The sequence below is a fragment of the Seriola lalandi genome, unplaced genomic scaffold (genome assembly GCF_002814215.2).
Source record: "Seriola lalandi dorsalis isolate HSWRI2012SDOR001 ecotype SW California unplaced genomic scaffold, Sedor1 jcf7180002052132, whole genome shotgun sequence".
In the NCBI taxonomy this organism is placed as follows: Eukaryota; Metazoa; Chordata; class Actinopteri; order Carangiformes; family Carangidae; genus Seriola; species Seriola lalandi.
Window position 1 is genome coordinate 353,830 of NW_019522685.1, and position 24,793 is coordinate 378,622.

Consider the following 24,793-nt stretch of genomic DNA (forward strand, 5'->3'; position numbering starts at 1 on the left):
CTAATTAATCTTAAACATGAGACAGGCGTGCGTGCGTGCGTGCGTGCGTGCGTGCGTGCGTGCGTGCGTGCGTGCGTGCGTGTGTGTGTGTGTGTGCAGGCCAGATCTACAGGAGTGTATAAATCAAACCCACTCTGATCCGCTCTGTCCCAGCAAGAGCATTTCTCTCTTTTCCCCTCCTACTGTCCCTGTACATCCTTCCTTCCCTTCCTTTTCCCTCCCCCTTCTCTCCTCTCCTCTCTCTCCTTCTCCTCCTCTTTTTCTTCTCCTCTGGAACAGATTTGTCTGGGGGCCCATGTCTAATCTCCAGCAGTGCCGGGTGTTGGGAGACGGGCGACAAATTTTAATAAGCAACTGGGCGCTGTAATTTAGCGGCCTGGGAGGGAGATTAGGCTGATTGATGCTGGGCTCGCCTAATGGTCCAGCCTACGGCTCCGGGCCCAAATTGGTGGTAATGAAAGTTTTGTGCAAATTGAGATGGAAGAAAATAAGGCCTCCTCTCATCTTCCCCTCCCGCTTTCGATCTTCATTCATTCTCTGCATGCCTCTCTCGGCTTCTGTCTTCCGGTTCATTTTCTCCTCTGCTCACTCTATCTTTTTGACAAGGTGTGTCTTCCTCTCTATCTCTCTCTCTCCATCACGTCCTCTCTCTTTCCTCCCCTCTTTCTTTTCTTTATCCATTTTTAAATTCTTTCTATCAAGTTGTTCCTCATTTTGCCCCAGCATTGTTTATGCCCTCTTGCCTCTTCATCTCTCCCTTTTTCCCCTCTTTTCACTCTTCTCTAGTTTTTCTCAGGCACTCCTGAGTCAGTTTCTGTCCCTGTTTAACTCCACTGAGTTGGTTATTTGTCTTTACTCAGACCCTCATTTGCTCCCTTCCTCCTCCTCTCTCTCGGCCATGTCTGTAGGAGGTGTATGTGTGTGTTTATGTGCAGATGGTTCAGGAGGTGTTGTCTGAGTCACTCCTGTGTTGTCAGGACAAATTCATCTCAACTGACAGAGAGATGGGACAACAGGGCTGATGACTGTCTCCTTTTACCTCTCTCACTCTCCCTCCCTCCGTCCGTCTCCCCTGCTTTTTCTCTTCATCCCACCAAATCACTTTCAGCTGGACTGCCACTCTTGACAGGCTCCGTTTGCCATGCATTATTCGGCCGTGGAGATTTCCAGCACACTTTTCAGGATATGGCGAATGCATGTTGGTGTTCAGCACCTTGTCCCACTGGCAAACTTTGAATTATTCCATGTATCTTTCAGAATGTTTTATAATATTGGAAGTTCCAGTAAATTTATACCAAGCAAATCCGAGTTTAGTTATAGTTATTTTGCAGACTGAGGTTTGAAGTTTGGTTTGTTATAAATAAAAGCATTGCTGCTTTCTGTTCCTGTAACAACAGATCACTTTGAATAAATAAAAGGGTGATAGACAGTGATAGTTTCCATGGCATCAGAGAAAAAAGTGCTGCTTCCAGAAACACAAACTTTTCAAACTTAAAATGGGCAGGGGGAAGACGTTGTATCACAAGATCTTTATGCTGAGCTGTGAAGAAGCACGACAGCAAAGAGTGGTCTGCAGCAAAGATGTCATGATAAAATCAGCACAGATTTCTGCCTGTGTGGGTGGATGTGAGTTCATATGAAGCACAGGAAACTGAGATTTCATAAGTCTTGCATGAGCAAATCAGCGTTCTTACTGAATCGCCAACTTCCTCTGACCACTGCTCCCTAAAGAGAGATGAAAACAGACAAAAAAAAAAACATTCGGAGTACTGAATGCAGGTAAGTAGAGAGTGGCTTTGGGGAAAAACAAGAGGTAGCTTTTGGAGCAGTGTGGGGGGTGGGCAGCACCAACCCAGTGGTTATAGAAGATGACGGTACTGTGTGAAGCATTTGATATTCTGACTGTTATAAAATCCCCCTGAGAATGGATCTGACGGCATAAACTCGCATGAGGCTTCTGGCCCTCCAGGACTTCATCTTATCGTGTGTGTGTGTGTGTGTGTGTGTGTGTATGCATGTACTTTCTATGTTTGTGTGTGGATGTGCGTACATGAACACATGCATTTTGGCTCATCTGTGCAGTCGCACATTTCCCTGTGTGCATATGTGTGTGTGGGTGTGTATAGCCAGCTATCCAGCTCCCATTCCCCAACAACAGAACGACTGTCTTCCGGCACTTTTCAGTCCCCTTTTCTCTTAACTCCCACACAGCTCTCTTCTCGTGGTGTGTGTGTTTTTTTTTTTTTTGTTTTTTTTTTTAAAGACGACGCTGCCGACTTGTCCTCCTCCTCTCTCACTGCCACCTTGAGTTATGCACTGATCTATCATTAATAGCTTCATTAACATTTTTCTCCCTCTGAGATGCTGGTGTATATAGTTCAAACCACAGCACGGATGCTCACATCATTAAACTGGGGAACATCCTGAATTCTTTCTATAACAAAAGCGGAGGTGGGTAGGAGGAGGTAATAACACAAATGCAGTCGGAGAGTTCCCAGCATTAAGTGTGTACACGGTCCCCAAATAAGCATTCCCTCCTCTGTTCCCCTTCAAGGCCTCCTGTAAAATGTGTTTCCTAACTCGTATTGCACAACCAGTGTCCTTTTGCAATATCCTGGACAAATGTGAACAAGACGAGCATTTATTTCAAACCTAATCTGCACTTCAAAACTAGCGAAGCGACCACTTTGATGCTCAACAGCAACAATGAGGCAGAGCTGAGCAGCCGAGCCGGCAAATGAGTGGCAACGGCCTGTGAAGTTTATCTTGGCGAGAGGCGGCCCTTGTTGATTGCTCACCAAAAGTCTGTGGTTGAAATCCCAGACAACAAAATATAATCTTGCCTCCGGAGTCCCAACAACTGCCTAAATGCAGTGTGGTGTGGGTAATTTCAGATTGGACGTGGCCTCTTTCCACAGGAGCTGTTAAGGCTTTGTAAGGTTCACACTCGGCTGGCCAAAGTGGTTTGTTAGAGTTGATTGTTTATTTTTCTTGTGGAGAGAGAGAGAGAGAGAGAGAGAGAGAGAGAGAGAGAAGTTTGTATGTACGAGATGGATGACAGAAACATGGAATGTGGCTTGGGCCGTAAACTCGTGGGAATTCTTAGTTCCTGGTTTCCTTTTTACAGTTGCAGCTTGTTTAAAATGTCCGGTGGTCAGGCGTGCAGTAATTTGGCTCTGTTCAGCATGTTGCACAAGTTTTTATGCAGGCCAGTATGCCTGGCGGTTTCTTGGAGAGGCAGTAAGACAGGGCCATTTTAATAAATAAACCCTTGGGGCAGCGGGAACAATGGATAATGCTTGGCTGCTCCCTCTACTATTTTCTCTCCTGCCTTTGCCTCACTGGATTTTGATTTCAGCACAGTTTGTTTGAAGGTTTTTTAAAGATATGGAGTGATCATAGATTATCTTCCTCCCATGATACAGGCTAGTGGAGGGGCAATAACGCAAGAAACCAAGAGCATATGAATAGCCTCCATTTGCTGAATGCTCTCCTCCCACCTCATAGTTATATGGTGGATGATGCTGTGAGATATTAAACGGGCTGACGGAGGGCTTTGATGTTCAGGTTCCCCTTCATATGATAGTGGGATATGCCTGATGGTATGAGCTCCGGGGGGGGGGGTTTGACTATTTTCCCTCTCTCACTGGTTGCAGAGATCTGAAGCAGGGTAGGGGAAAAATGAAGGGTGTATGGTGGAGGAGGGAGAAGGAGCAGGGCGAGGTGCTGATGGGAAAGAGACGAATGGCGTGCCAGTGTCAGAAGTGGTCATGTGCTGAGGAAAGAGTAGGGGAGAATGAGAGGGAGGATGGAAGGAGGGCTTGACTGATTAACCTGTTTACCTCCCTGAAAATGCTCCAGGCGCCATTCTGATTAAAGTTCAGTCTTTCATCTATCATCGCCGTGGCCGGCTTGAACCTTCAGAGCTGCCGATACCGAACACCGTCAAAACGATCGAGTCTCCAACCTGAGCCACACCCCCCATCCCCCAACAGCAAACCTCACGCTCTGAACCAACACCTTCATTTGCATCTCACCCTTCCTTGTCATCTCTCGACTTGTCAGAAACCCACCTCCTTGTGATTCTTTCTTCCTTCTCTGACTCTTTTCTCCTCGCATGCTGAGTTTGTATGTACGTCTCTCTTTATCTACTCCTCCCACTCTGCTTCTAAGCTTCTTGCTCCCGAGACTCACTGGGAACGGTGCTTGTGTGCCTCAGTCTGTTTCCTCCAGTGACGTTCTTTCCCATCTCAAGGCTTTTAGCACCTCCAGCATAATACGATTACACCCGTTTGGGGATGTGATATTGTCAACAGCTTTCTATAAATATCCCTCCAGTCCAGTCGCAGTAGCACAGCAGCGCTGCGAGTGGACTGGAAACAGCGACGGGCACAGGCAGTGCTGCACACAATGTTCTGGCCACTCAAGCACAAATGTTAGCCCTTTAAAAGCTTTCTGCACCGTCATAGGTCCAGTGTTTGTGAGGACAGTCAGATGGGAAAGTAGACGACAGGGGTTGGCAATTAGCTCAAGCCATGGACCTAAGCGGTTGGTGAAGGCGTACAGGTTCAGCGGAGACGCAGGCCTGGCAGTTTGAAAGACAGAAGCCAGAAAAACAACAACAACATTAGTCATTTCAGCAAATGCCTTAAAAAGAAAGAAAAAAAAGACATATGTTTACATTCAAGTGATAATCTAGCATTTTAAAGAAAGAAAAAATCAAAAAGACAGAAAAATCTCATTATCACTGTTTTTGTGTTTGTGCTCACATCTGCTGCGCTTACTAGCTTCAGTTCAGCACCGGAGCTGTCCATATGTGACTGATGAAACTGCCTTTCACACGCTGCAGAACCGCTCACAGTATTTTAGTTTGCTCTCCACGTGAGGCCATTGATTATTTCATGTCAATTTCATTCTTTATTTCAAGGGAATACTTGAAATGATTTCAAAGGGAGCACCGTGTTGGACGCCTCCTTCATGGAAAACGTAAAGTGTTGGCCTCCTGGATTTCAGCGCATTCTCTCCAGTGTTGATCTTCTTGGATCTCTCTTCCCTCTGCTTCACGGCGATGGGTGGCACAAAATTAGGTCAATGTGTGTTTGATCATGCACTCACTCATTCCCAGGGAGCCATCGCAACAATTTCATTAAAAAAAAAAAAAAAAAGAAGCTTCTTTGTTTTCCTGCTCAATCTCTGCCTTTCTATAAGCCTCTCTCACTTTATCCTCCATGTTCTGTCTCTCCTCCTGCCAGTGAAAGCTGACTGAAAACATGTGGGCAGCGCCCCACCTAGCCATCCCTCAACACACGATCCTTGGTTGTCAGTCAGGCCAAACAGAAAAACACAACCAGCTTTCACTGGAGTTATGCTTCTTGCTCTGTTTCCAAAATGTCAAGGTTGATATTGATACCGTTTGTTTTGCATTTTTGCAGTTTGTACTACAAGGAATGAGTTTGCTGTGTATATTTTTACCGTAGATACGAGTAGCAGAATGTTGTTGGAGGTTGCTCAATATATAAATGAACAGTGTGAACTGAACTGAATAGAAAAGTTGGGAAGATAAAGTCACTGCAGATTTTTTACTTATGCTTTTGTAGATTTGTCTGTTTAGCTGCCTCTTTTGTCAAACTCACATAAACACGCACAAATGTGACTCGTTGTGTGGCAGTTGTTCCGCCCCGAGCCAAAGAGCACATTTGTACACGTGTATGCACATCTGTGTACACAAAATTAGCTTAGGGAGTGCTATTACTGGTCTGCGTGGACCCTAACCCTGGGGGCAACCAGAAAGGTTTAGGTGATTTCACTCCCGCCCAGACAGCCTGTATGGTGTTACAGCAGCCTGTGATGGACTGATTTAATCCTACTGATGGTGCTTAAAAGACACAGGAAGAGGGATAGACACACACACACACACACACTCATAGTCACCCTTCAGTCATACATGTGGACATAATGGGGGTTGTGTGCGCGTGTGTGTGTGTGTGAAAAAGAGAGGTCAACAGGGCTAACGCAGTCCCCTGGCTGTTCTCAAGGTTAATGTGAGACTGACAGCGGCTGCTATTAGCGACCTTCAGATGGTTTCCACCCCCTATATGCGGAGCTGTTTCATCCTGTTGGCAGCAGTGCATTAAGATGTAACAGCTTCACTCCCAGGTGTCACTCACCCCTTTAGACGGAGCCTACATCATAATTTTACATTTCCTATTAACTCCTATTGTCTACGATTGGTCCACTCAAGGGATAGGTGCCGCTGTTACCGCCTCATTCTCACACGTCTCTCAACCCTTCCTATATATCAGTATTTCATGTCATCCCATTGTCTGTTAATTGAAATACCTCCGATATTGTCTATATGGTCCATTAAAGGGACAGGAGCTGCGTTGCTAAGTGTCACCGCTGCTTTAGGTGCGAGCTCATTCGTTTTCATAGTCTGTGTTTGACTCGTACTTGCACAGTGAGGTGGGGCTGAGGAGAGGGAAAAAAATACCATGAAGAAGAAATGCACACTGGCATGTTGGAGTCTCACCCGAGCCATCGCAACCTCTTTTACATTTTAATTCAAAGACATTAAGCAGATGCTCTTATCAAGTGCAGGTTGATGTTCAGTGTCTTGCTCAAGGACGCTTAGGTGAGGAGGGTTGCACAGTTAAATGAGAACAGTCAGATACAGTCATGCTTAATAGTCACATTTTATTTTTAGTTTCTATCGAAGTCCCACTGTTCTGTTTTTCCTTATTCCATTTTTTCCAATGACCAAAGTGGAAGCGAGCACAAACTGGCAGGTGGCCTTTGTGGAAAAGAGGGAGATAAAAAAAAAAAAAAAAATTTCAATTAGAAAATAGTAGCAGAGAGTGAAGTTAAAAAGCACGTACACCTATCACTATAAAACATTATTTAAGGTCCTGAAAGTGGATTATTATTGAGGAGTTTGTGAGAAATGCAGCTGCTTCTTGAATTACTCGCTATTTGAATGTTGTAAAGCACCATGATAAGCAAGCCTGGCAGAGAGTGGAGGGGTGGGGTTGAATGGGGTGCCGGGGCCCACATGAAGAGTGATGATGTTGTTGACTCACTGTCGGCCAGATGCCAATCAATCAATTAACCAATCAATAGTCATCTGGTGAGCGCCTGAGGACTCTGGGGAAAATCTCCCAGAAACAGTCGAAACAATTACTTTTCGCCTCAGCCACAGGCACACACATACACACACACACACACACACACACACACACACACACACACACACACACACACACACACGCACAAACCTTGCACATAGACACATATACACATTTATACTTATGCAGGCTTACATGTTGAAGTCACTGCCTCCCCCCTCTCACACATACCCAAACACCCAGGCATCAGATTGCAGTGCCATGGGAGAAAGAAAAATGAGTAAATTCTGTCTTTCCCCTCATCCCTCATCCCCTTTCCTCCTCCTCCTGCTCCTCTTCTCTCTCCCTCTCTCCCTCTCCCCTAATGGAAAGCAGCATTCCCTGGCTGCCGTCAGCAGCTATAGCCAGCTACACTATAACACAGTTAATAGATAGGCCTGGCAGCTTATGGAGCCCATGCATTTTTAAATGTGAGTTTTATGACTCCTGGAGAGCAGGCGAGGGAAGAGAGGGAGGCTCATGCTTGATATTTGTTCTTTGAGTGTGTATATGAGAGAGTGTGACTGAAAAGAGAGAGAGAGGGAGAGGGAGAGAGAGAGAATATGGAGGGCAGAAGCAGAAGAGAAGATGAGTATCACAGTTTTGCTCTTGTTTGCTTTCTCTCCTTTCTCTGGGGAGGTTATTTTCCTTTCTTTCCATTTTATTTTTGTCTTTACCATCATCTCTCACTTTATTTCTTTCAACTTCTCTCTTTCTCTTGCATGCTCGATTTAAGTACGCACACACACGCACACGCACACATTTATAAGGTCATTCCGGTCATGAACCCTGTTATTAAGCAGGATACAGATTAATCCAGCTGTTGCTTTTACATTTGTACATTGTTTCGCATGCTTCCAGATGTCAGATTTATATGCATACGTATTAGTGTGTGCGTTTGGCTAATGTATGTTCTTAATCTTGCAGCTTTAGTGTTTGTACAGTGACCTTTGGGCATCCTTAGGCAGCTCAATCTCACACACACACACAAACACACACACACACACACACACACACACAGACAAACACACAAGCTTATGCGTGTGTCCTAGAGAGGTCATAGCATGTTGGCCATCAGTCTGTAGCGTTCATCCACTGTATGTTTGTCCTGACCCACAAACCCATGCCTCCACTCCATTGTTTCATATAGGCATGAGCACACATGAACACACACACACACACACACACACACACACACACACACACACACACACACAGCAGCAGACAGCGCTCTGAGTGATCTCGCTGTGCCCCACATATTGCTCCCGTTGGCGTGCTTGTCTCATTGATGGCACCAGTGGTGAGCTATGGAAATATGCGTTTCTCCTCGGGGTGGGGGGGGTTGACATGCAGAGTGAAGCGTACTTTGCTAAGGGTTGTTAAATGCGGACCAGTACCACAATGAGCAGCAGCAGCAGCAGCAACCGGGGAATGCTGTCATCTGACGTGTCCACACTGGTGGTTTTTCTGACGATCACACACTGCAGCACCCAACTGTCATGGAAATTTCATCCCATATTGATCTGTGGGCACAACCATTACAGACTGCTGACTTACTGCTGAGACTGGTCTGTTTTTATAGCGACCATGTTGTCACTCACATTCCCACATATCTGCAAATGGCACTAAAGCTTTGAACCTCAAAGTGAACAATGTCAGTGGTGCAGCAATTGCAGCTCATTCTATTGTAGCATTCATTGTAAACTGCTGAGCGTCTTGGCTTAAATGCCAAAGATATAAACTAATATTCAGGGACAACACCACTGCGTCTGATGTACAGGAAATGTCATACCTGCAATATATATTAGTGGATGTGTTGTCGTCAAACACAGCGATAGTACAGACTCAGTTTCAGTGGAAAATCTAGATGGCGTCAGCTGATGTTGTGAAGTGATACCTTCTTAGAATAGAATGGCTCTTTAATTTATTGTCACTATTGTTAGTTCTGTTGGTTGAAATAAAAGGGAACTTAAAGCTACCCATTAGTGGCTCCAAATGGAACAGCATCCTGAAATTGGTTAACATTTGGCAATCAGCTGCAGAGAGCCAGTGTCCATTTTCGCTGGTGTGTGAAAAACAACCCTGTCTCCTAGAAATTACATTTATATAGAACCGAACTGCAACAGCAAATATGTTTTGTAGGAAATGCAATCGCAGGCTGGATTGTGTTCAGAGGCAATGTTCAGCCACACACAACTGTCACACCCGAGATCGGACTTCACACCCACAGAGGTCAGACAACAAAAGCTCTTTGGTGACGGTTTGGAAAAGATTGTGGTTTTGGTTAAACGTAAATAAACACATTTTATCTGAAGTCACTGTGAATGTGTTCTATATTAAACCGGGTCAAAATCTCTCCCCATAACCATAACGAAAGGGTGTGAGTGCCTCAGCATGACCACGTAAATTAACAACATTAACAACAACCTCATTATGTTGAGAGGAAACATAATCTGGTCAATACATTTCCCACAAAACCTATTTTTTTGTTGCAGTTTAGTTGTAAACGCATATGATTTCCGGGTTTGGCTGAAACAATGCAGGGCCGTCAAGTTGAACCGGATTCTCATTACCTGCCGTCAAATACATGAAAGTGCACGTGTGTGGTAGATATCTTTGTAAAACAAACTCTGTATTTCTACTGTTTATCTGGCAATCATCACGATGAAAGATAACATTGTTGTCACCATGATAACTTTGCAGACCTGTTCCAAACTTCCGTGCAGTAGAGTCTGATGAACTTTCAAACCTGTGAATCTTCTACTCTAACTGGACTTCTTGGATTGAATTTACCCCACCCCAATTTACCCCCACCAGTGTATCCCTATGTGCTGTTATTCAGGGTTTGTATTGGTCTGAGCGAAGGATAACAGAGGCAAAGCTGTATGTATTTGTATAATTTTTCCACAAACATCTTATGTACTGTAGCTCTAAGCCTCTGACAGTGTTGTGTTGTGAAGGTCACGTTTGAACAAATGGGCCACATAGGTATCTGTCCTTGGCCTATTTAGAGCCCCCCTGCCTCCATCCACTGTGCTGCAGATGAAGCTCTGTGAATATGCAGACGTACAAACAGTTACAGACACAATATGGTCGATCGTTCAAGTAACTGAATGTACTCTTTTATAAACAAAACGATAACTGGCGAGTCAAACCAGTTTTTTGATTCACACACACACACACACACACTCACACTCACACACAATGCTTAATACAAAGACATCCACACTTGGCAGTACTACACAGAGATTCATGTCTAACCACACTCATATGGGTACACACTGTTGCACAGAGTAGTTCCTTCCAATACACACATATAACCAAAGGAAAACACAGATGCTAATGCAAGAAATCATTTACCAATAATAAACCATTAGTTGTCATTGGTGGTTAAATTGTAACATCTTCCTCTTATGGCTTAACTATTGGCAGCCTGGAGGAACCACACACTGTCCCTTTTAAGAGGGCACACCCGCTCTGAGGAGTGGATCTTGTTTGATCCTTCAGCGGGCGAGTGGCGGCATAAACAGGAAGGGGCCCTGCACTTTAGTACGTCATTGGCTCTCGTGTCATTGGATCTTCTGTGTTGAAATGCGCTGAAGTGTTTCGCATAACATTGTTAGCCCAATATCCTGAATAGGTACACAAAGGTGACACAACCTTATAGGCAGGCACACACACACACAAAGGTACATGCTGAGGTGGAGAATGCACACACACACACGCACGCACACATATACACACACACATACATGCACAGTTGATTAGTGTGTGTCTGCTGGAGGAAAAATGAAACATCCTCTTGAGCCAGCTGTGTTCTGTTCCCTTATGAGAATAGAGAGTGATGTAAACGTCCTGCTAAAGGTGTGTGCACCCATCTATGTTTATGCATATGGAATATGACAGCTTAAGTGGTTTGACTGTAGATGTTTTGCGTGCGTGTGCATGTGTGTGTGTGCGTGTGTGTGTGTTTGTGTGTGTTAGCTGGTAGGGGGCATTGAGTCTGTTGGAGTCCTGCTCAAAAATATGGATTTCATTTGCGCCGGACCTCTCCCGCTAACTGGAACAGGGTTGGGGGTGGACTGACGGAGCCACTCCAGAGCCACACACACACACCCACACGCACACATACACACACACACACACACACACACACACACACACACACACACACATACATGCACACGCACAATCTAATACGTGTGCTTACGCATGTTTGGACTCACTCAGCTCCTTCTCCTTGTACAAAACAGGGCATTGTTGTTAGAGAAGTGGACTCTCTGCCTTTACAGTGATTAGTAACTCAGCTTTCCATTTTCAAATGGCCTTCACTTTCTTTCATGTGAATGAGATCTAATTAATTTGATTCTCAGTTTCACATTATTGTTAGTAATGACTGTTCTTTAGTTGTATGGAGGAGTTTGTTAGGCGACCTCTTGCAACCGTAGTAATTATGATGGGCTTCCATGGTCATTCAGATTGAAGGATTTAATGACACTGGATTGTTGCTTGCACACAAGACTAAGTGGATGATTGTAGTTCACTGCTACACAGGTTCGTCGCATTTCAACATTATTAAATGTGGTTGTTGTTGTTTCAATTAATTATTTAAGTACTTTTTAAGCAAAAATTTGCTACTTCTATATTGTTCATCCGTTAATATTTGCTGTCCTCTATGATTATAACCTGAATATATTTGGGTTTTTGGCTGTCGGTTGGACAAAACATGCAGTTTGAATAAACCAATTTGGGCTTCAGGAAATTGTGGTGGACACTTTTTATTATTTCTGATATTTCGTCGCCAAAATGATAATAATACTTAATAATGAAAATAATTGTCAGTTGTGGCCCTAGATTATATAAAGAGAGGTATTTTTTTTATAGCTGGATCATCATTATAGCACACTCAGGTCATACACAGGCACCTGTGGCGGAACATAAAGTGATGCTGGTGTGGCATCTCAGAGTCTTAAGGCACCGGCTCCTTCCCTTCAAAGCGAACTGGAGTCTTTTTATTGTGATACTGTCAATAGTCATCCCTGGGCTCTCTGTTCCTGTGTGTGAGAAAAACACAGACGAACCTACAGCGCTGGTTTTTTAGAAGAAATCCAAATAACACATCAAAGAAAGTGAGCCTGAGGTTTTGTCTGATAAATTATTAAAGGGGGTAAGTGAAGGACTGAAGGAAAGCAGAGATTGTCAGGACAGTACCAGAGGGCTGGTGAGGCAGGACTGAGGGAGTGGAAGCCGTGTGTGACTGTTGGGAAAGAATAATATGCACTACAGACCCAAGACCGCAGGAGGCATGACTCCCTCACCACTAGGAAACCTCAGGGCTTTCTGCTCCATGTTCTGTTTGCTCTCACTTTGCTTCTCATTTAGTCTCACTGCACCTTCTGTGTGAACACTTCTTTTCCTCAGTGTTGCCATATTACTTTCTTCTATCTTACTGCTTTGTTTCCTTTGGAGTTTTTACCACCTCCTCTCCCAGCACGTTTCTCTGACTCTATCTGTATTGCTCACTTCCTATGTCCCCCGATCCAGAGCACATTTAGCCTTTAACTCCCTCTCTGCGATGGCCTTTTATCCCCTCCCACCCCACCCCTCTCACTTGGCTCCCTTCCCTCTTTTCTTTCCAGCTCTCTCGCTCTCACCTCTCCACTCTCTTCATATTTCATATTAAGCAATCCTTTCCATGGAGCCAGCTGTGTAAACAATAGGGACCGGCCCTCCATGTTTTCTCAGAACGAGAGAAAAATGCCGGAAAAACCTGGACACAAGGAGCTCGCCGCACGCCGTCCGCACTGATGATCTATGGCCCTTTGTCTCCCCGACCTCCTTTGAGCACGAGTGGGACTTTCTGGGCAGTGTGTTGGTTTTGTGTGTGTATGTGAGGCTGAGTGTTAAGCATACGGGGGAGTGTGTTGATGCGGGTGTGGGAGCTTTGCTGTTACCATAGCCCCCTGCAAATATTGACCGAGCTGAATAGCTACAGTGAGTAGCTCGAAAGCAAACGCTGCTCTGCCAGATATGCCTGCATTTTCTCACTGGAAAATAATCTGGCTTGCTGAATGCATAATTTTGCAAGAACACCCCATATGTCTCCTAAATCTTGGTTCTTAATTTGTGATATTGATAAGTAGAGGGTAATCTCAGCTGTGCGTCATACTGTAGCTGACCCATATTTAGCAGAAGCACCGCCTCATGCTATCTATAGGTCTACAATCTGTCTACCTATACAGATGGCAGCTTATTTGTACAGGGATGTTCCTAGAAGCTGCTGGTGTTCCTAGGATTTAACACTCTTCATCTGACACTCTTTATTTAAAGGGTGGGTTGGCAGCCGACTTTAGTTGTAGGTTTTATTGACTTTGGTTGACACAGTTAGCTAGTGTGTGCGTGTGTGCGTTTGCATCTGTCAGGGTTTCGCTGTGTATGTGTGTTTATGGGCCCATATGCATGCATGCATGGTGGGTGGGCAGATGGTCCAGTTCTGCACGGGCAGCCGCAGTAGCGCTCATTTTGTGTGAAGGAAGAAAGCTACCATCTTAACCTGACACACACGCAGCTCATCCCTAGGTTTATTTTTTGCAGGTGCAGTGCTTGCTGGCATTTGAGATAATTAAAGGCTGACCTTTCTGAGGTGAGGCAGAAATGTCACCCAGCCTGCTTCGCTGACAAGTGGATTCAACCTACAGGGGGCCCTTGGCAAAATGGCTGAGGATTCTCACCGCCCTGGATGCGTACTTAGCACCCTTTAGCCCTCTTGCGCCACACTTTCTGGCTGTCATCGAGAAGTAGCTCCCACCTCTCTCTCTCACCCACAATGCCTCAACTCACTACGACTCTGACCATCTCGAAGCCACACAGGTGGAAGGAGCGCTGAGGTGGAAGTACTGTTGGGTCAGATAGTTGGGAGGAGCACTCGTGTTACATTTTACTTATGTGAAAGAAGAGGAGTAGAAGACTAAGGGATTAAGCAATAATCCATCAAATGCATCAGTGTAATCTCTGCTTTATAATAATCCTGCAAAAATGAAATGAATTGCAGCAGCTATTTTAGTTTCTTTAGATCTCAAACTATATTAGATTGATGTTTGGAAATAGTTGTTTTTAGCTCCTCTTCGGCCCATTATCTCAAATACTAAAGTGAGTGACTCACTTTTTCCACTGCATGGTACCAACTCAACTCGACTGAAATCTACTTGACTCTATTCGCTTTTGGTACCAGGTGCTTCTTCTTCCACAGTGGGTAGTTCCTCCTCAATGTGGTGTTGATACCATAGCGATGATGTGCAATTCTATAGGGACGTCATCTTCAACACAGCACACATGAGCAGTGGAGGATGTCAATGGAAATACCAAACCGAGAAACGTCTGCACGTCCTCAATTCAAGCAGGTTGCCACAAACTGAAAGTGTAGCAAAATCCCTAACAGAAATATAACGGGCTATAATGACATACAGCCACTTGGCTGTGCGTCGCACTATGATCACACAGTGGTGACGATTCTCCCTGACCAATCAGACGCCTGCAGTGTTTTCACGTCACCTTTTGGGCATCGCCTCAGCTCACTTGGAACCTCGTCGGAGGTGATAGCAAAAAAAGGACCAGGTGCCAGATACAATCCACAACGCTTGCCTGATGGACAACCAAAAAAGTCGAATTGATCCTGCACCATGCAGCGGAAAAGGGCTATTACAGTAAAGCTGTGGCAGTTTGGCTCGATGGTTTGGGGGGAACTAATTAAATTATCCACCCACCAAACTTCTGTGACTTTGCCTCAGTTATTGTGTCACTGTGTTTACATGCCTGTAATGTTGTGGAGAATGACAACAAACGAAGGCATCACTGCACTTTTGCGCCTTTTGCATCAGAATAGTGCTGAACTCAAGGCATTGCAGTTACATGACATATACATGAATTTTCTAAAAATAAAAAACTTCCTCTAAATGATTTAAAGTTACTTTATTAAAGGCGGCTCACTCCAGCAAACTAGTCCTGGGAATTCTTCCAGTTCTGGTCTGTTTCAATGCATCTCCACCGTCATTTAGTAAAATGTAATAGGCAAGGTTGTGCAAACTATTAGTGACTTTCTCTGACTCACTAACCTTGCAAGACCCTTTCTGTCCTAAATAATTCAACTCTATTAGATGAAGTTCCGTGTTAGCGACTTGTCAAAGTGTCCCACTCTGCCTCCACCCCCTCCTCCCTCCGCTGCACATGTGGTCTACTCTTTATGCAAAATCCATCCCATCAGTGCAAGTAATATACAGTAAATGCTGTGTACTGTAAGACACTCCCTCAGGGATCAAAGATGGCATGCAAATGTAGTTCAGGGCATGACTTGGACACACGTAAATAAGCACACACACAGGCTAAATGCGTGACCGCACACACCACCCACACGCTTAGACACTTGTTGATGTGTATGCATGTGTTTGTCTGACACGTGCACTTCCCTGTACATGAGACTACACACACACACGCAAACACACACACACGCACACGCTCTCAAAATGTGCAGTATGTACACACTCATGCTCATGCTCATTCACTCCCCAAGTCCCATCTCACTTCTGACGTATATATCCACCCACGCTGCTGTCCTCATAAAAATTTCAATGCATCGTGCTTCAGCGACCTCCATTATGTTTACCACTGCAAAGCCATACAGGCTGCAGTCGGCGCTCACTCTGTGCTGTTAAGGACTGACAATCCACTCTGGGCTGGCAGCCTGTAGTCTTCCCTGTGAAGTGGTTTCTGTGTAAATCCATGTGGTTTTTATGTTTAGGCCATTACAGAGGAATTCTCATCCAATCATCTGTCTCAATCTTAAATGCTGAAATACTGTGATGTCATTTGAAACAGCAGGCGCAACACATCGGCCATATTCAAATGACATGTTCAGGAAAGGAACAGCATTTATAAAGTAGCAGATACTGTTTATCAATGTGATAGCAACTGACTTGACACTGTGTTTATTCTTCAATATTTGTTACCTCGGGCTGTTATAAGATAAGACTACAAAGGACTGAAGATTGCTATAATGATCAGTTCACTGTACTGTGTAGGTTTACACTTATAATTGTATAATGCAGTTACAATACAATAACATTTCCTTAAAAACAAACATTTGCTCTATTTTGTGAGAAGCTAAGCTATTGTTAAGCTGTGTTCCAATTCAGGGAGTGCATTTGAAGACCAGCAGCAGGACTGAGCTTTCCCATTTCAAGGGCTCCTTCAAATGCAGCCTCCTTTTCCTGGGCAACGGAGGCTCTGACAGGTGGATCCTTCACGGCCCAACCTATCCATAAAAAACTGTTAAAAACCAAGGGGCTTAAAACCACAATTAAAAAAATGGTAACAATAAAAAGAAAATGTTGTGTTGTCAAAGTTGCTAGGCGTCAGGAGTGGCGCTTTGTGATGCAGTGATAAGGGCGAGCAGAGCTAGTGACTCAAAGTGGAAATCCTTCGTAGGTCAGCCTTCACGGTCCACAACCTCTGCAGAGGCCGCACCTTTGTAGACAGAGTTTCCTCTGAAGCATGCAGCCCGTGACTTGGGGCACAGCTCTACTGGCAGCTAACAAACCTATGTTAGATGTAGCATTAACATAACCATGTGGCTAGTTGCACTGAACTCAATAGCATTAGCAACACACTGAGCTGTAGTGCTGTTGCCACCAGCTGCTCATGTCACAGCGATATGTAGCACCCACATCATAAATCATTGGTATAAATGTTGCTGTGTGCTTGTGTTCATACTGTGTGTGTGTGTGTGTGTGTGTGTGTGTGTGTATGGTTATTATCATTTCAATAGTTGTGCTGCTATTTTTTTTCAAGTCCTTGACAACAACTGGTGTCTGTTTTACTGTCTGTCACTGACCTCTTTGGACCCCGCGTTCACGCATCCGTGGACGCGTGTGTGTGTGTGCGCTCAAACATGTAACATGCACCTCTGTCTATTTATGTACACACCAGAGTGTCTCTGTATGTCATGCGGTGTATTTGCCATCCCCCATGGCTGTGTTTACTGTGCTGTCCACTCATCTACCCCAACCTCACGCTGCCATTTGCTGCTTTTTCCGATTATTAATTCAGCATTTGCTGTCACATCCAATTACAGTCTCTTGTGCCCCATGACCTCTGACCCTTCCTTCTCTCTTCCCGCTACATGCCAAACACAGAGTTAAGACCATGTGATCCAGATTGTTTGTTTACTTTTCCCCCTACTGTAAGTGATCACATATATCCCCTCAGGAGCTGCCCTCTATACAGCACCTTGCCTGTGTGCCTTTGAGTATGTTGAAAGGTATTTGGCAGATATGGGCTGGTCATATAATAGTAAAAGAGACAGATAAAGCTATAAAGGATGCAGAGGAACTGTTAGAAACTCTTTGAAAAGATGTACATTAATGGCTCAATTCCAGGCCCCAGGGTCCCTATGCACTTCTATAGGCACCTCATCATTGTAGATGTCTATACTCAATCCATGTCTGTTTTTAGTCTACAGTAGTTCATGTTTCAGCTTTATAGCTGTCTGTGCAGTAGGCAAGTGTGTGAGTGAATTTTTTACGTGCACATGTAACACCTGCACACAGAAAGTTCACATTCCTGTTTGTTACACCTGTTTTCCTCCAGTGTCTTATCGTCTTCACTGTTTGTACTTATGCACATTTATGTGAGTCGTGCCTCGTCGGCCTTGTCAGTACTTGGGAACATCTATACTACAATGACGACCAGCATCCGTACAGCATTATGTAAACAACTGCTCCCCTTTCTTCCTCTCCATATCAGTGACCTTGTGTGTCAGCTGTATCATATAGAACACATACATCATACAGTGGGAGGCACATGCAGCTGAGATTCGAGAGCGCCCTGACAGAGGAAAGGAGGAGAGATTAGTGTGTTTGCGTTAATGCAGTGTGTGTGTGTGTGTGTGAAGGGCATCAGGAGAAAAGAGATGTGTGCATGAGGAGACCTAGAAAATTATAGCTATCTGTCCATGTGTTTATATGTGCATATATTGTATATATACGTATGCACATATAAACACATCTATGTACAAACTTAAAAGTGTGTATATCTGTTATTTGAAATGTTGCATGTTTACACTTGTGTGAAAGGATTTCAGCCTTACCCACAGCTGTTTGTGACAATTGTGATTGGTTTGTGTACATTGACAGGAAGGAGGATGTGGAGTGCATGTCAGCAGCTTTACCCAGCTTTGGTGTTGCGTGTGCAGTTTTCACAGCAGATTATACTGACCCCAAGTTATGCCTTAATTCATCATACAGTGGTGTGTGTGTGTGTGTGTGTGTGTGTGTGTGTGTGTGTGTGTGTTTGAAATGCCTCAGCTGCGCCAGTCAGACATTGTTTACATGCATCAGAAAATGTTTGTGTGCTCGCAGCTCCAGACACTGAGCCTCATTCATGACATATTTCCATGTCAAGATTTAATTTGAACTTAAAGTAAACTCATATTAGGACTCATCAATATTTAAAGTGTTTAAAATATAAGAAAATAATTCAAAGATTCATGTTGGGGTTATTTTCATTTTATGCTTTACATGCGTCTGCTGCAGCGCAATAGGGACAAAAAGTTAGATATTATTAATTAATTTATTAAATTATTAATTTTGTCACACTTGTTTGGATGCTTTCCAGCACAGATATCATTTTGATAATCTACGGTCAAGTTCAAGGATGTTTCTCAGTCTCTAATTATAAATCAAAAAGTGAGTAGAAACTTTGCTTACCCCTAGGTCCGACTCATCTGCCTGTATCTCTCACAACATGTAAGAAAAGCTGGTTGTGCTGGAGCCACAATATCCCTTTCTGTCTGCCGTGACATCAGTAAAAAGAATTAGATCTGGCAGCGCCACAACAAAGTTGCTGCTGGGGTAAGTGCATGGTAATGTGTTGTCACTTATCATTCAGAACAGCCTCTTATGGTGCCCACACTAGATGCAGTAATGATAATGTTGAAGGAAGTGGCCCATTTCCAGCCTGTGGGTTCTCCCAGTGTCCCAGTGAGTTGTAGTTCCTCACTGAAAGACCCAGTTCAGCATCTGTGGCCTCTGGGTGTTGCATTAAAATATATAGGGCTTTACATCACTTCACTGTGTATCTTTGACAGTGCTGATGCATTTTACATGATCGTGCCAGTGTGCAATGTGTGAGTGTATCGAGGCCTAGGTTCATAATGGTAATGGTTGTGTATTACTTTGTATTATAGAACCAGAAATGAAATTGTTATATGTTCCCTTTAAGTCTTACCTCTCTTTCGGTTTAATGGGTGGCTAGTCAGGAGGGGGTGGGGGTGCGTGGCGGCTTTAAAAGCAAATAAAACTATATCTAACTCCCATGGGCTTTAAAAATGCTAGTAAAGCTTTCGGACTAATATAAACGCACCCTTCAGCCCACAACCCCTGACCACCACACACACCAGCTCACTGTGACAGGGTGACTCCAGAGCACTTTGGACAGATCAATAAAAATACGGTGCCTAATAGAGGGCCAAGCCAATAAAATCAGCTCTCCATCTGATTAAGAGACGTATCACACGTATGCTCGCTCATACACCCACCGGCACACACTCTTACTGCAGTTTGGTAACTTATTCCCGTAAGTAGTTACTCACTTTTCTTACATGTAGGTATACAGTCACACACACATGCTCACACATGCACAGGTCACGCACCGAGCCCCTATGGAATCGCAGAGAACAGTTTTCTGACGGTTACACCAAAGAATGTTGTACTGTTATCACAGGTTATCAAAAAAAAAAAGCTTTTCTACAAGAGTTTCTTCTGTAGTTTCTAAATATTGTATCACATGTCAGATAGAGTCAGTGAAGATGGTGGGAGCAGATTTGACAGTGATTCTGGACCCGTAAGGAGGAGCCCTATCAAATAAACAAGACAAGATGAATGTAAAATAAATGTTTTAATGGGTCACTGAGTAGCTTGACCAGTATGAAAATGAATTTTTCTGAACAATAGCCGATGCCCGTTTACCAACCATTAACCGACCATTAACCGTTATCCAACAAGATTAAAATGTACTATTTAGAAATGACGAATGTCTGTAAACAAAGCACTTTGAAACTTCCGGTGCTGAGTGCGCTGTGTATAACCAACATAATAGCCTCTCCTGTGTAGGAAAATATTAAATAACTTAATTAAAATAAATAGAAAACAGTAGCCAGACTTTCTAATGTATAAATAGATTAACAAAATGAAAACACACCTGAAATCCTCCAGCGCTCTGTAATGAAAGGCACTCACCAGATCTTGACCTCAATTGAACACCATTAGGAGATTTTGGACCACATTATTAAAGCATCAGATGAGGGAATATGTTTTGTAAGAGACGGTGTTTATCTCTCCAGTAGAGTTTCAGAGACTGTGTACGAGGTAAATGAAGCTTTTTCTTTTGCTGGCTTGTCTTTGCCAAACACTTTCCGGAGACGCTTAATGTTGGTTTTTCCTTTAATTTGTCACCTATATGGACAATGCCGCCGCCAGTGCGTCCCTCTAACTTGTCATATCCTCATGCTTTATCTACATCATACAAGTGGGAACAGGCACACAAACATGTCTGACTTGACCTCTCTCTCTTTACAGGAGTTCATCCATGATGTCCTGGTGTGATTCATGTTAGAGTGCCACATTCCTGAGCAGCAACACTGCTCATGCAAAGACACATTCCTCCTGCTTATTCAGTGAGGTCTGAGTGTATTTGTGTGTGTGTTGCAATTCTTCTTAGCTTTACTGCTGTGCATTACATCCACTGACTCACTGAAGGGTCATTACAGTCAAATATAAGCTATGCTTGTGTTATGACAAGCTGTTTTAATGAAATAGTTTCTCTCTTACTCTTGCATGTGCTCTCTGGGTGTATAGTTGTCAGTGCCCTCATGTGAGGTCATGCTTTCTGTGGTGATTACAGGTCTGTTTGTACACGTCTTAGTCTTAATTTGGAAGTAAACTCTGCAGCAGAAATCTCTAGTGGTCCCAGAACGGCACTTTGCGTCTCACCTCTGGCTTCTGCAACTGGTGTAATTAGCAAAGTTTTCTTTTGTGTTGGTCTCTCCATTTATATTTTGGCTCAACTCCCAAAGTGTTTGTAGTCTGTTACTGTTAATGAGCGCACGTATGAGCACACAAAGCTGCGAGGAGACATCACACACCCACTGCTCTCTTCACAGTTTTAACACTCCATTAGATAATTAAGGCGGATGGGGTGTTTTTGTAACATTTCAGATGAGACATTACCATTAATTAGTGTCAAAAGAAAAGAACTGTTTTGCTCAACCACTTAAGTACAAAGGGAAACGATCTCTTTACCTTGTCACTGAAGCACTAAATGATCTCTCTCTTTCTTTCTCTCTCTCTCTCTCTCTCTCTCGCTCTCTCTCTCTCTTTTTTTTTCCCATAGGCAGAGGCTGTGCGACTGCAAAGAGGAGGCCCGTCTAAGGAGAGGAGCTTTGTTTTGGCATCATGTGATCTGCGCATTCCCTAGGAGCACTCTGCAGTGGAAGAGTAAATCTGCGCTCCTGTGGAAGCTTTGCAACCACTAGTACCCCTATCACCACTATCACCACTCCTGACTGCAGTCATCAAAGTCACCTGTTCTTGACTCAACTTGCCTTCTGTCTCTTTCTCCCTCTTCATCTTCAAGATAAGGAATGGCTGTGCTACCTTACAGCCTCCCCAACGCCTCTCGCAAATAAGGCCTTTCAGCTTGTTTCACAATACCGGAGAAAGGAAGGCTAAAACACTCCACAGCCCCCTTTTATACTTCTACCCCGTGTCTCTTTTTATCTTTGTGTCCTTAGTAACTCAAACCTCAACACACACATTCACTAAACCAGCAGGATATTTGTCTTGGTGACATCTACAGCAGCCATCTTAAGGACCAGTTTCCAAGCCGTAAGGAGATTTTTTACAAACTTCACCTGGCAGCCTTTTGGAATATCTACTCATCCCGCGTCCCTATGGGGGATTAAATCAGTACGGTAATCCACACTGACTCCTCTGTGGCTCTGTTCGATCTTGTTGAGGTGGTATTTTCAGTGAGGTCTGTTTGTGACTGGAGGGTGGACTGAGCCATCATGGCTGGGAAGGGCAACCCGGTGCCAGGCCCCCACCTCAACGGCTTCCCCATGCCCACCTACTCCTACTTCTTCCCCCACATGTTGGGGAGCCTGTCGCCTCCAGCCCTGCCAGGACTGCCCATCAGTGGGTACAGCACCCCTTCACCAGCCAGTAAGTACACTCTGCTACACCCTTTTTGCTGGTTGATGTTAAGCTTTGAAGTGTTCTGTACCTGTGCCACGCTGTAACTATCATGCATGCTGGTTTTTGAGTGACAGGTGGTGGGGAGAAGATTTACTTTCCTTTTGTGAGTGTCCTGGTTTCCTCACAAGACTGTGGCTCACTGTTTCCTGCACAGCTCCCCCACTCTGTGTGTGTGTGCACATATGCTGTTTCTTGTGATTCTGCTTGTAAAAGGAAACGTTCATCTCATCCTGTTTAGATCATTCCTACGTGAAAGACGTGTGTGTTGGTAAACAGAGAGCAGCACACACTCTCCCTCTCTCTCTCTCTCACACACACACCCACATCGCCTCCAGCGCTGTCCTTAATTTACAAGCCCACACACATCAACTAATACACACACACACACACACACACACACACACACACACACGGAAACGTCAGTGTAGATCACAAGAAATTGAGGCAGGACAGCCAGAAAGGAGCATTGCTTATTTGGGGAGCACAAATTTGGCATGTGTTGCTAAAATAATCTCACAAATGCTATCATTGTAGCCAACCTTGATGGTACGCCTCCTTTATACTATCAATCAAAAGCTTCAGAACTGACTCGCAAAGTTTCTTATTTAAGTCAAACTAGCAGAAAAGCACTTTTCAAAAGCAGAGAGAAGCTGCTCTGTAGTCTATTATTTATACACAAGAAACTTTGTTTAAGCCTGAACAGTGGTGGAGGAAGTGTTCAGATCTTCGACTCAGGTAAAAGCTGCAGCACCAAAATCTCTGCAAGTATTAAGTAGTACTTAATAAGCCGAATGGCCCTTTTCACACTGTAATATTAATATATATTATTACATATAATATATCATTGCATTACTATTATTGATGCAATACCCTATAAGCATTATTTTAATGTTGTAGCAGGTCGAGCTAATTGTAACTAAATGCTGATGTATTGTTTATTCTGTAATAATGCATCATATTTCGCAGTAAGAGTATATTGTATATGTATATATATTGTAGAAGAATCTCCATCTGACGCAGTAATTAAGGTCTTTTTTTTCTCTGTTAGACAAGTTTCTTGTGTCAAGAATTTTCTCGAGATGAGTTTTCATACCATGAAAGAAAAACCCCTGAATCTCACAGCTTTCACCAAGTCACACACTGAATCTGAATTTGACACAAAGATCCTTGAAGCATGTCTATTTGTACTGGAAACGAGTTAAAATTACCTCACTGCACTGCGCTGCACATTTATTAAAGAAAGTAAGACTTTAAGGACTCGATGTTTGCACCGTGTCCAGATTGTAAAATTAATCTGCAAAGTAAGTTGTAATCATAGATGACAAACATAGTGGAGTATTACTTCAAATATTGCATTTTAAAACGTAGTGGAGTGGAAGTAGGAAGCTGAATAGTTGCATGCAGAATCCCAAAAGGGCTTTGAAATTCTTCTACTCGCGCAATCCCTGCATCGCACAGCATACTGAGTAACACCGACAAACAGGCAGATAATCAATTAAACGGCGGTGGCAGCAGGAGAAATATGAACTAAAGGAATACAGTCGGTGGTGCAGATGTACAACAGTTTGTGTGCATTGGTGTGTACAGGCCAGGCGGACCGCTGCCTCGCTCTCACAGCCCTCACAGGTTTAGCGGGGGTCAGTGTATTGACTTTCTATCTGCTGGAGTTTGCGTTGGCAGCCAATGTGGAGGGAAGTGAAGAACAGTTAGTGCCCAGCCCAGTCACTCCCACTTCCCCAATACCAGATACCCCACCTCACTCACAAAGACTGGAGTTCCTGTCAGATTCCTCTTTTTACACTGCCGCAAATGCGTGTGTGTTTCTGTGTATCTGTGTGTGTGTGTGTGTGTGTGTGTATGTGTGTGTGTCCACTCTCCCAGTGTTTGCCATGCAGGGCGGCATGGTTCCTTCCCTTTTGCCTGGACAAACATTTCCTGTCTGTAAACACTGGAGCGCCAGGGACACCACAGCTTCCTGACGAGCACGAGTATACACACACACACACATGCACACACACACACACACACACACACACACACACACACACACATGCACACACTCTTAAACATAAACACAATCTTTGCCCTTCATGCTGGCTCACTTTCTCTCACTCCTGCTCCTCCTCTCATGTAGATAACTGCAAACATAACTCACACATGCTCACACACACACGCACACACACGCACACACACGCGCACACACACACACGCAGCAATAGAACCACACGTGTCTCCTTCCAAACACTTACGCACACTGTGACACACAAACACTCCACCTTCACCCCTCTCTCTCTTCCTCCTCCTGTCCACTTCTCTGGCAGATCATTT

General features: G+C 44.1%; 1 protein-coding gene across 6 annotated transcripts in view; it reads left to right on the top strand.

Moving 5' to 3' along the window:
• Positions 1 to 24,793, top strand: part of raraa (retinoic acid receptor, alpha a) — a 141,335-nt gene that overhangs the window by 41,855 nt on the left and 74,687 nt on the right. For all 6 annotated transcript variants that reach the window (XM_023400157.2, XM_023400159.2, XM_087172273.1 and 3 more), the window contains one exon: positions 21,603 to 22,432. In XM_023400157.2, coding sequence (XP_023255925.1) covers positions 22,279 to 22,432 — 154 coding nt within the window. In that variant the 5' untranslated portion in view covers positions 21,603 to 22,278. The remainder of the gene's footprint in view (positions 1 to 21,602; positions 22,433 to 24,793) is intronic.